We start from the raw sequence: 13,072 nt of genomic DNA, 5'->3' as shown, positions 1-13,072 counted from the left end.
TTACTCACTTTTATAACGTTTTATACAGTTCTCTAACTGATCCGTTTGGCTTTGTGGGATCATAGTAATTTTTAAAAAATTATGAATTATATATAAAAGATGCTTTGTATAACAGGGGTTATAAGTTACTCACTTTTATAACGTTTTATACAGTTTTGTCAAAACCATAACAACAAAACATGTATTCAGTCATACAGTTCATATATTTCGAAAACATTTTGGACTGTGACTGATTTGGACACTTTTAATTTAAATGTCTTGAGTTCAAATGTTTTATGCACATTAGATCAGCATAAAAAAAAGTTACATTTTAGTTTCAGGGCACAAAAATATTCCTCGTGTTATTTTCAACTCTCATTGATCTGACAATCGAACCATAATAAAAAATATACATTTATCCCTGAAATTAGCTCTTTTAATAATGGAATGCAGTCCCTGTGTGTATAACGCTTGTGGTAGGGACACTGCTCTGTCATTAGGGGGCAGTAGTGTGTAGCTTTTGTCGCCACAGACCTTGAGTCAACTATAATAATGGGGGAAAAAAACACGTTAATCTGTGAAAGACAGGGAATTCAACTGCCAAAGTTCTGAACTGTTGATGATTTTTAAATTGTTAGATGTGCTTATAGAGGCCATTTCTGTTTGTAAACCTTGTAGAATAGTTATATGAATGAGACCATTTAAAAATGTTGGCTACAAAACTGTCACTGGGGTGGTAATATGCGCTTTAAAAAAAGTACTAATACAGGTGCATCTCAATAAATTAGAATGTCGTGGAAAAAGTTTATTCATTTCAGTAATTCAACTCAAATTGTGAAACTCGTGTATTAAATAAATTCAATGCACACAGGACTTAAACTACTTCAGTCTGTGTGCATTGAATTTATTTAATACACAAGTTTCACAATTTGAGTTGAATTACTGAAATAAATGAACTTTTCCACGACATTCTAATTTATTGAGATGCACCTGTATGTACCTGTAGGGGTAAATAAGGTACAAAAATTTACTTTTTAGCTTTTGTAAAAAGTAACGGCTTTGTATCTTTTTTTTCTGAGAGTGTAAGGTCATTAACAATCTGTTTGACAAAGAATGAATCTGTCTTGGTGGAAATGATCAGCTCTAGAACTAAAACATCTTCATGTAACATCCCCAAACTAAATACTTAAAAACTCTTATCAATAACAGTGACCACAAAATTACTAACAAACACACTGATAATCACAACAGAACAAGGTAGATTACATTAGAGTTTACACTTTTTAATTTACTTAACCTTTTTTTTTTTTTGGTTACCTCCTTGGTCAAACCTGGGTAACACTTTATTTCGATAGTCCACTTTAGACATTCTATTAACAGTAAGTAACTTTGCAACTACATGTCAACTAGCATTTAGTAGATTATTAGTAGACTGTCTGCTTAATATCTTCTCTTTCTTTGTCATCTATTACTACTAACCCTAAACCTACCCTAACAGTCTACTCTGACAGTTAGTAGACATGTAGTTGCAAATTAATGAGAATTAGTTGACATGTAGTTGACATGTAGTTGACATGTAGTTACAAAGTTACTTATAGTTAGTAGAATGTCTAAAGTGGACTATCGAATAGTGTAACCCAAACCTGTTCTGGAATGTGAAACAAATTTTTTGAAACAAAGGTTTAGGTGAAGCAGTTAAATTCTTCTCAAACATGAATCTTAAAAGTGCACATAACTGAACACAGGAAAGGTTTTTGTAGTAATTGTGATAGAGCAAATCCGTGAAGAATTGTAGCTCTTCTTTGAAGTAACTGCCATTGTAGCCTACTTTAATTTTTTTATTATAGGCTAGGGATCACCTGGTAAATGTTAAAGGAATATTAGTTCTAAAATTATCTTTGAAAACAGAAACGCGTTGTCTTTACAAGATTCGGTTATGCATGGACCTTCAGCCTTTCGAATATTCATTCGAATTCAGTTTTAAATTTCAGTTTCTCTTCAAAAGGATAGCCACATATGCTTTCATTATGCCGTCACAACATTTATTCAGTATGATAGCTTTCGTCTACATACATCATAAATGCAGTGGAGCGTCTTTGTCTTTGATTTTGTCACATGACTGCCTTATGAATAGTGACTCGCTTGTGCAGGATTTCTTTCACGACCATAGCACAACTATGACAACATTTGAATTTCAGGGGAGGGGCGGTGAAAGTTGACGTTTCGTGACGTCACTATATCCACCCTGAGTAAATTTAAGCCATCAGAAATCTAACCAAACTAACCAACAGGCTACAAACGGCAAGACGGTGCAGCGTGAAACAAAAGTTGAACATGACAACGAAAGTCATCGCAATGGGAAAGGAACCGAAGAAACCACGACTTTATGACTAATTTAAGTCATCAACAGCTTAAGTTCCGTTTAGAAGGAAGTTATCAGAGGAAGACATGAGGAAAGGTTAGATGTTGAACAGAGGAAAGTCGTGTCTTTATGGTCTTTTTATGCTTCGTACCTAAGAATTGGGCATGTCATTTATTGTGAGATATGAAGGCGATTTCTAAACTACAAAATTGATATTGCTCTGAAAACGGCCCATTCTGAACAGTTTGAGTTTCCCTTAATTCATTAATTTATCAAAACGATTTATTTTCTGAGATGAATTATTCACTTTAAAACAGTCATTTGATTGCCTCAGATTCGATTTTACTGTGGTCTTTCGTTACAGCAAAATGTTTATTTAATTCATACAATTATTACAAAGAGCTAAACATCTTGGTTGTTGTAACAGATTGACTTTGCACCTTTAAACGTTTTAATAACTCGTTAAATACACAGGACGCAATTAAACGGTTTGATTGGTCTTGTTTACGGTCTAGGTTAGGATAATCTAATGTAACTTTTATTTAACTTGAAACGCATATAATTTTGTGTGCCATTTTAAGCTTTTGTAGTCTTTGTTCATTGTTTTCTTTACACGTGCTGAAAGTAAATAACAATCTTAGCAATGGGGGAGAAATTCAGAATCTAATGTGCAGCTATGCTGGAAAATTATATACGAATTAAGCACAACACGTTAACACAATATTTCGTTTACTTTTAGTTATTTTTCAGTTTTGTCGCGTTGAAAATCTCTATAAATGTAGTCTATAAAACATCTTTAGGCTAAAGCTATGTGTTTGTGTCTTTGTCAGTTAGCATTTGTGCACTTGACCAAATAAATAAAACCCGAATTTATATATAACACGAACTTTGAGTATCAATTATGTGTGATATTGCAAACAGATCTGTCACATCCAAGTGACATATAATGAATGAAATGTCTGGTAAACAACACAGTTTTTATATCCCACGTGACATCAATCTGGCAGAAGCCTCAAGTAAACGAAATTCATTCTGACTTGAAACCGAAGACGAATGCAGTCTTTACCAGCCTTTTGGGATTTGCTCCCAGAATATAATGAAAATGTCACTGTGTTCGCTTGAAATATGATATTAGACATTATTTGTCTCATAGATTAATTCAGTTAATCGAGCTTCATATGGTGCATGTAAACAACTGCAAGAAATAAATGATAATATCCACTTAAAATGAACTTATAGTAAACAATTCTCTGTGCGTCTCAGTTCTTCTGAACATGCATTATCTCAAAATGCCCGCTTGGTGGAAGCAGCCACGTGCAAATCATTGCCCTAGTGGGCATAATATACTTAAAACACCAACATCTGACAGCTATCTGTCTTCTGATCTCGTTTTTGGGCGTTAAATATCATTTGGTTTTTGCAGAATAACAACTGCAGATACGTTAGATCTCTGATATGAGAGTCAACCGCAGCTTGTTTTCCAAAGCTCTCTCTTTCTCTCTCTCTCTCTCTCTTTCTCTTTCTCTCTCTCTCTCTACGGGTAAATCAAGCGCATTTAACACGGATAAATGAATATAAATTGCTTATTGTGTTCAGGCGCTCAGTACGGTAGAATTACTTCAGATTTGTGAAGAAAAACATATACTTCGATATACGTGAACTGAAACATAAGTCGTATGTGTGGACGAGGGAAATACAACAACTGGTGAGTAATTGTTCAGATTGTACTTGCGGGGGTGTGTTATGTACGTCACCAGTTTAGAGGCGAAACACTGTTCTGATTGGACACACCCTCCCCCTCTCCATTTTGTGAGAAAACGCATATTAGCTTCAAGTTGCTGGTCATAAAAACTGTTTCTTTGTCTTTCGAAAACCGGATATCGAATATTCAATGTATTCTCATCGAGAAGTTTAATACAATAGAGGAAGTGATGATATGAATCAGTCAGGTAGTTCAACAACAGCGTGTGCATTGAATGATGATCATTCCTTTACTTAGGCTACTTATTTTTCTTTCTTTCTTAATTTATCTTGTATTGTCTTGTTTTATCTTATTGTATGATTGTAGCCTACGTCAAACAATTGTAAGTCAAAGCCACTTTTCTTTAGTCTGTTAACAAACTTAACTTTTCAAAAAAGCTTGCATGATTAAATATTGCAGTGGTATTTTAATTGAGCTAATTATTTATTTTAAAAGTGCTTTATTATGCGTTTAAATTGCATAATTAAAATAATTAAATTTGCTTGTGTGTTGCTATTAAATACTTGTTTTTGTTGGAAATCACTGTTCTTCCTAAAGGCTTCAAATATGTTGTACTCTTAACTTGTACACTATGTATTTATAAGAGAAAGAAACATTTTATTCAATTAAAATTTAGTGACTTATTTTATAGGACATTAGATCATACTTAAACTTGTATTAGATTTGAGAAACGTATTTTATTGTGAGGGGCTTGATTATATCAGATATACTAATTATGTACCATTGGAATTGTATGTAAAATAAAACGCTGCTTGTAATATAATGTAAATAAATTATATTTATTTATTTGCACGCAGCATTTAAATCAAACATTTCTATAAACCTGCATGTCTTTTTGTGGGTTTGATCAACAGGTTTTCTTTTTAAGAGACCTCTATTTTCAAAAAAAGACATCTAGTTTAGATGAGATAAGCTGGAAATATTTTTAGATATGTTTATGCATATTATAGAAATGAAAGAGAAGACAGTTTGTTCAAAAATGGCAATTATATATATGTGCAACTAAACGGTTTCAGGAGTTGGAAACAACACATTAAACATACTGCCGGGTCTTCATTGTGTTTTACTGCTTAGATTAATAAACTGGATTTGCAGGATTTTACAAACCCAGATTATGATGTGTTATTGCTAAAACAGCAGAGAGGGTCTCCCATCATTTGAGTGGCATCATGGGAAATCACAGGGAACTGCCAATCGTTCTCAACTTCCTCCAAGAGGGCATAAATGGCATCACTCTTAGCCAGTATTTAGTTTAATCCCAAACATCTGCTTTCAAACAGTGTACCCAATGCTGTTTAAGACAAATGTAACAGGTTGTTAATATATATATATATATATTGCATAAAACTATTTGCATGGTCTTTACATTGAAATTGTATTATTCCTTATTCCAAGAGAGGGATAACAAAAAATTATATTTTTGAAAACTTTAAATCAGATTTGAATCTGCTGTTTTGTTTTGTTTTGTTTGTTCTGGCAAAAGTATGCAGATAACTGCTCAAGCTAAGACTGAAATCAACGTGTTTTGATTACTTTTTGTAACATTTGTGTTCTCATATTTGTTCATGCATAAAATATAACAAAATGTCTCATATTTAAAAGGGATTCAATTCTCTTTTTAACGGTTTAATTTAAAGAATTGTTTAAAGTGCTACTTCCAATCCAATATCAAAAAATGATCAGACACTTTTTTTAAAAGTTAATTATTTAATTTACAATTGTTCTTAGTCAGATTTAATTAAGGATTAATGATCAAAATTATTTATTTTCAGATTCAGTTATTACTACATTTATTTATAATTGATAAAGTCTGAAAAGTTAATAAAGATTGTAAAGATCTATCAGTATTTCCTTCCATGATGAGAATTGTATATGCAAGCATGAATATACAAAAGAAGCAAGAAAACACATATGGAAACATTCAGGCAAACCAGAAATAATTAAGTCTTTACCTCTTGCACTCTTAGAGCTTCTTCTGAAAAATCCTTGAGGTGATCATGTGGGTTGCACAAATATGCATACTAATCTGCCTTTCTTGTGATAGAAAAAAAATGAAAATCTATTTTGGGTCATATAAAAAACTTTGTCTAATTTTGTTCTATAAAAATCATACAATAAAAAGTAATTTACACACAATATTGTTGTATTCCTAAACCTAGACTGCATTTCCACAATGACACAATGTCTTATTGTGGTTATTATTTTTTCTTATTTATGTAACATTTCTCACTTTTTTTATATGTAAAGAGGCTGATTAAAAATGCATCACCGATTACATAAAAAATGCTTAACTGTCTATGATTATTTTCAGCTTCTTTCCAAGTTTAAGCCTGACCTTGCCTCTAGTCTCTAGTATGCAAATGTTGCTTTCCAAATATTAACTGTTCGAAAATATTCTAAGAATTACAACAGAAACTTGCCTTACAATTACATACATAGGCATGGAAGCCAATGAGACAACACTGGACTATATGCATGGGGTCGGACCAAAACTAACTTAAGCTTTGTTTATCAGGTTTAATTGTGTTACTTTGTGTCTGAATTTTTTTTTTACGCCGTTCATTAGGCTATTTTCTCCAAAAAGTAACCTTAAGTTACTGAAATCAACTGAATAGCATGTAAACTGCAAATAAACACTTTCACACTATTCTTAGTGTCAGTCTTGCTTCTTTTCAGAACTTCCTTCCCACCACGCTTTGTTCCTCTGAGTAAGATCCAGAGCCTTATTGCTAAATGCAACATGACGCAAAAGAAAACAAACTCATATTTTACAGCATTTAAAACCACTGTTATCAATAAAATAATTATTTAGTGTAATAAACATTGCAACAGTTTTCACTTATGCACCATCAGACTCTTAAATTCCTTGTTGTCCTGGATGAGCTCCATGCCTGTGGTCCTCCTCACCCAGAACAGAGATGCCCTACCCCCACACCAGCCATTCCTCATCCCCCTCACAGTGTGTGGTCAGGTCACAATCTCAAATCTCAGAGTACCTCTTAAACTCACAGGGGGTTGTATTGACATGCCAATTCCTTCACAGGACCACAAAGTGCACCCCCTTGCAACAGTTACTGAGTGTAACAGGACTATGAAAAGAAATTCATAGATGATGACTTTCTGCAGTTTTGCATGATTATTGTTGCCATTATAGGCTACATTTGACCCAATAACTTTAAAGCTAACTGTACAACCACTCACAAAAAAAAAAAAAAAACAGTTTAGACAACGGCCATCAGATCACTGACTCCTTTAGTTCTTAGCAGATCTACCCTGCATGTCAGCTGGTGTTGCAGCAGAGACATCAAGCTATGATGTGCAAATGAATGCTCAATCTGTTAAAATTTATATACGTCTAATAGAGTGAATTACCTACGAATGGCCTGGAGACACGACAAAGAGCATATACGTTTATGAATGGTGGTGAATGAACATAAAAATCAGGAGAGTAATCATCAAATCAGTCTTTATTTACATTGTAGTAAACGTTGCGCGAGAGAACCTCGAGATGCATAGGCCTAAGTGCATCAGGGAATGCTTCATATTTACCCAGACATTAAAAAGACGGTGATTAATCACTACAGACGTGTTACACAACTCAGATATGCACACAACATCTTTAGTCGACTCATCCTTGAATTAGACATCCTTGCGAAGTTGTGCTTCGAGCCCGTCATGTGTGATTTAAACATGCGCGAAGCTCAAGGAACTAATTGAATGGGTTTCGTGAGGATCTGCGCGCTTGTTTCAGTTAGAACGTTGGTCTAAATACATTTCATTGAGCAGCAGTTCTGGACCATCGTAGTGTTCTTGCGAGACGTGCCTCGCTTCTCACTCTTGCTGTAATGGACGGGGAGCCATTTTCTCACAGGGAGTCGGTACTGCCGCCACGTGTACAATTTGAGAGCCACGTAACCAAAGTAACCGCTTGAAATTCCCATTTGATTTGAGTTTAACTCATTTGAATGGGGATTTGTGGTCAGATTTTTCATACATGAGTATAAAGCTGAAAAATCCTCGCAATGAAACATCATACACCGCGTGTACACACAATAGGCAATGCAACAGTTGCTCACTTCCTGTTGGTAGGCGGGATCCCAGGGCCTAGCGTCTTCTCATGACTCGGTTTGACGCGACATGGAGGTGAGCACGAGAACGTTCGAGATCTCTGTGGAAATGTGTCCCTCAAGCTTCGGAGAACTCGTTGCTGGAGCTGACCTGTTACAGTAAAACTGGATTCTGCGTTACCCGCACGGCCAAGCTCCCAAGAGCCGAATTAAAAAGGATACAGTGTTTCAATAAAACCATGCATCGAATGTGTCTTACTGCTTAGTATTTACTCCACCTCAAAAATGTTTGCCATAAACTTTGGTTGTAAAACTACTCTAATTAAATATTTTACTTCGCCCTGGTCGTGACCCACAGCTAACAATGTCGTGTAGAGGCTACATAAAGGCCATTAGTTGTAGTATTCGAAATACGTGTTTCATGATCAACTTTAGCCACTCGCGTAAGGCTACAGACTAGCAAGCGACTATGAAAAGGGCAAGGATAAGAAAAGCAGCCGAGCGACATCACAGAGGGCTTTTATTTACACGTAGACTCTTTTACAATTTATAATGACACCAAATGTCCTTTTTGTCCTGTAAATTGTCTTGTTGAAATCCGAAATGTTTTTGTGCATGAAGAAACAAAACGTTAAAAGAAAAACGGCAAACGTGACGTTGAGCACAAAAGTAAAACTGGACCATGTGTGGGCTAGTATGAATCTGTATGTCTGTGTGCATGCAGAGCATATACGGTGCAATGTACAGAAAATGTTCCTGTCTTTCCAAGCACAGCTTGAGAGAGAGAGCGGAGGACCGGCCCCTTCTCTAGCTACTCTGAGACCACGTGGTTTCTTCTTTGCAAACAAAAAAAATGAGTAAATTCGACTCGGTTTTAGAGGCGGTGCCATCGCCGAGCGGTGGGATCTGTGTGACAGTGCAGGGTACAGCTTTAGGTTGAGGGGCAGCGAGAGGAAAGAATTTCTCCCGATCCCGCTAAATACTTGCCACTATTCCATCGTAACAAACATCAGCTTAATTCAAACTGATATCATTTCTACACCGTGCTGGGAATTCGCGAAGGTTGCTACAGTGAAGAATATTTACCACTCGCCTGCAGGACTTAATCAGACTACAACGTTACTGTTAGTCGAACTTTCCCCTTTTTATTTTGGATTGTCTTGCAGTTTGATTTTTTCCCCCTCGTTTTTAATTCCAACCGGCTGACATCTACATGATTTTGTAATCTGCGCGTGTCTTAGTCCTTTTTCAAAATTAATAGCGTTCTGCCGAAAAGTTTTATTTTCATTTCTATTTTTTGGGGGGGAGCGTTAGTTTTTCCACGATGAACAAGCTATATATTGGAAATCTCGATGAAAACGTGACCGCAGAGGACTTGGTTAAAACCTTTGAAGATAACAAGATCCCATACTCTGGACAGTTTCTCATGAAAACTGGCTATGCGTTTGTTGATTGCCCGGACGACCAATGGGCAATGAAAGCGATTGAAACATTTTCTGGTGAGTAAAATGATTTTAATGGGCCTTTCGTTGCCGGTTTGCTTCTTCGCCGGTTTTCTTTCGAAACTTACCCTGGTTAAGCTCCCATAAGTGTTTTGGTTGTTTATAATTCAATTCCACTGTTTTACTAAAGATCTCGGGTTTTTATTGTGAAAGAGAATCAGTTTCTACTTTTTGCCATTGAAGTCAGGGTACGACAAAATGTAAGACACTATAATGCAAAAGTGCCTGAGACACTGAACTTTTAAGAGCAGAGGGTTTGCAGACACTAAAAGCATTCATACACACATCAACCACGACTTTACTTTCTTTGCTCTGACAGGTTTAAAACGTGCAGTGTATTCTACTGTAACAAATAGCTATATATTTAGCGTGATTCTGATTGTGAACTGTAGGACGGAGTTCTCCTAATCTCAATCTTTAGGTTTAGTCCAACCTACCCGGCACAGCTATAGAATCAGGTCCCACCCCTCCCCCTTTTGGCTAATAGGCCAGTGGAGCTAAAATGAAACGTGTTTCGTGAAGCCCCTATTGAGTTAACAGGCACACTACTGAGGGAAACCTTCTTGCCTTTAATATATCCGACCATGTAGCATTCTTACATGCAGACTTAAACAATGCCATTTCACTGCATCTGTCCCACTGACCACAAAGTCTCTTCTCGGTTCTCCACATAGGCTATGTAGCATGTGGCGTGTGCTCTATATAGCACGAAGGTCGCCGTGCCGATAAGGATCCAGTTAAAACTATCCACCACATGAAGTCATGCACGGTCAAGATGTCATCTTAAGCTGTTCTTTTTATCGCTATATGCCTCTTAGATCTCAAGTAGACACGAACAACAAATAATACCCTACACATATGGATTCTGTCAAACAGTTGACGCCAATAGCTTGTGTAGCCCTGACCAGTGAACCTTGAAAGCGTCCTAAGAATTTTGTCATTTGACCTGTGCCAACTAATTTTTTTTATTTCTATTTATTTATTTTTTTTAGTTGAATTACTTTTTATTAACACCTACCCTAGCGACCACAACACCTCAAAAGCTCGTTTAGGCCATTCGCAATGCAAGTTATACAGTAAAAATAAAATTTCTTCACACAGGGAGGTATAACGAAACATACATAGAAATCTTTGAGGCACACATTTATTATGTTTTAGTTTTTAAAGTTGACTTAGATTATTAGGGCCATTTAAGTAAGATGGTGGTCTCTTTTGTGAGTGGGATTTTTTTTTTAAAAAGGAAAAAATAATAATTTCTTTCCTTTTTCCAGGTAAAGTGGAACTTCACGGCAAACGAATTGAGGTCGAACATTCTGTCCCTAAGAAGCAGAGGTATTTGCTTTCTCTTGAATCGTTCAACAATTGTTAGCTTACTGTATATAAAAGCTGAATGTATAGCCTATATGTCATGGCGGTGGTACAAATATGTGTACAATGTAACCAGTACTTCGCTGTGTGCTTAAATTGTGGATCTGTTTGGTTGTAACACTCAAGTTGTTGTTACTTTTTAAGAGTCTAGCTCTCTGTATAGGAATATTCTTTGTTTCTCTTCACGTGACGGATCTTATAGTGCTTGGATATTCAAGTGGCATATGCTCGTAGCATTACACCACGTGCTGTTACATTCATAGTTACTACTGCGCTGTATAGCACTCATCTCCTACGTTAGGCATATGCGTGCGTTTTTGTCAAACATATAACAATGCTGGTCTACGTGTCATTTCAATCACTTGTTCCCTGTTGATTAGGCCTGGGCCTACTGCAAGGCCTAGGCCTCGGTGCTTGATTCGTTTAAACAATTCATGCAACACAGATTTTGTTTTCTAGCCCGCTATGGTTTTAAAAGCTGCTATTACTTTGGAACACCATCGTTGTTCGTACTTTTGTTACGGATATTTAAAGGGTAGACTTTGTAGGGAACGCCACTTCAGGTCAGCGCAGGAGAAACAAAGCGTAGCCTATATTTATGGCTATGTTCCACTGTACAGTTTGAAAGATTTGTTGTCTAAATTATCATTTCCCCGTATTTTTGCCGTTAGTTATGAGTAAATGTGAATATCAGAGTAACTTTTGCTGTATAAAATTAAAATGATCTTCAGAAATATATTTATTTGTGTTCTGGGGAGTTTGCATGGCGCGCAGAAGACTGTTTATGTGGAACAAAAAGTCTCCCCATTCGTCCCCACCCAACTCAACGCTGCTTCTTACGTCTTTACACCCTAAATGCATTTTTTCCCCCGCAACCATTCGAGCTACACCGGTTAACCTGGCGTATAACTCAATGGTATTGTGTTTTAAAACGTTGCATCCTGTGGAGAATCTTTATAGTGAAACGATATGTGGTAAAGAATATAAATAAATAATTTGCAGTTAATATGTGAGATTCAGCTTCTCATATATGTTTGGATAATTCTGTGGTAGATACGTTGTTTTGATGAACCGCTTTCTAACCAGTTGAACCAGCTCTTTATTCGTGTTCCCCTGCTTTACGCGCTTTAGACATAAATCTGTTGACAGGGATGTTGTGAGAAAACGTATGCTTTGCATATTTGATATTACACTCTACCTACGATATACCTGTTTTTGGATTTTTGCATATTTGTTATGGATAAGCATTACGCGTCTCCAAATGTATATACTGATAACGCGGACTTTTCATAAAATTATTCTTAATTATTTTGTAACAGATACACGTTTTAAATAGATCTAAATGGCATACGTTGTGATTAGTGTTGGGAGGCCAACGTTACACTGGTAGTATGACACGTGGTCGCCATCAGTGTGAAGAGTATCTAACGTCAGCAATTGAGAAAATGGCGTACAATGTAGCCCTCTGTAGAAGGCTCCATTTGAAAGCACCGGAGCATTAACGTGAATGGTTGCAGATACATATTTACAAATTCATTTGATAGCGCCATGTAAACAGTTTACTGATCCGCGAACTAATCCTCAATATAATTGCTAGGTGAGGTATTTTAGCTAAAAATACCTTTTGCTCTTAAACTCGCATATTTAGCCATTTACGTTTATAACTTAAGGGACTTTTTTTTCTCCCTGTGTGCGTATGATAATTTTAGAATTCATATAGGCTAGTCTGCTCTGGTGAGACGCTGTGTGGTTCTTTTGATTTGAAAATTCCAAGTAACCAGAACGCACGTGCGCACACACAAAACACAACCAGAGTTGTGGAAAATGCATTAGAAATGTTAATTAGAGTGGAACTGTTACTCTGTCGCCATTTTGATAAACGTCTTTGTGGGGCTGGCCTCTGAGATGCCGGACTTTAAAAAGCAGCATACACCCCCAGGTCAGCATATATGTTGATTTGACCCTTTGTTGTGTTGTATGCTTATGTGCTGCTTGAATTGTTACTCTGAGCAACTCAAATATATATATATAT

The 13,072-nt window shown here is 36.2% G+C and overlaps 1 protein-coding gene across 2 annotated transcripts in view; it reads left to right on the top strand.

Annotated features, from left to right (window-relative positions):
• Positions 1 to 9,064: 9,064 nt before the first annotated feature.
• The window catches only part of igf2bp1 (insulin-like growth factor 2 mRNA binding protein 1), a 41,502-nt gene continuing 37,494 nt past the window's right edge, over positions 9,065 to 13,072 (top strand). Inside the window, exons 1-2 of one of the 2 annotated variants that reach the window (XM_016523895.1) lie at positions 9,065 to 9,669; positions 10,944 to 11,004. In XM_016523895.1, the coding sequence (XP_016379381.1) occupies positions 9,495 to 9,669; positions 10,944 to 11,004 (236 nt within the window). In that variant the 5' untranslated portion in view covers positions 9,065 to 9,494. Of the gene's footprint in view, positions 9,670 to 10,318; positions 10,442 to 10,943; positions 11,005 to 13,072 lie in introns of those variants that run through there. The other variant, XM_016523896.1, reaches the window with a different exon arrangement.

The sequence above is a fragment of the Sinocyclocheilus rhinocerous genome, unplaced genomic scaffold (genome assembly GCF_001515625.1).
Source record: "Sinocyclocheilus rhinocerous isolate Xijiao unplaced genomic scaffold, SAMN03320098_v1.1 scaffold3377, whole genome shotgun sequence".
Taxonomy (NCBI): Eukaryota; Metazoa; Chordata; class Actinopteri; order Cypriniformes; family Cyprinidae; genus Sinocyclocheilus; species Sinocyclocheilus rhinocerous.
This window is presented reverse-complemented; position numbering and strand designations above follow the sequence as displayed.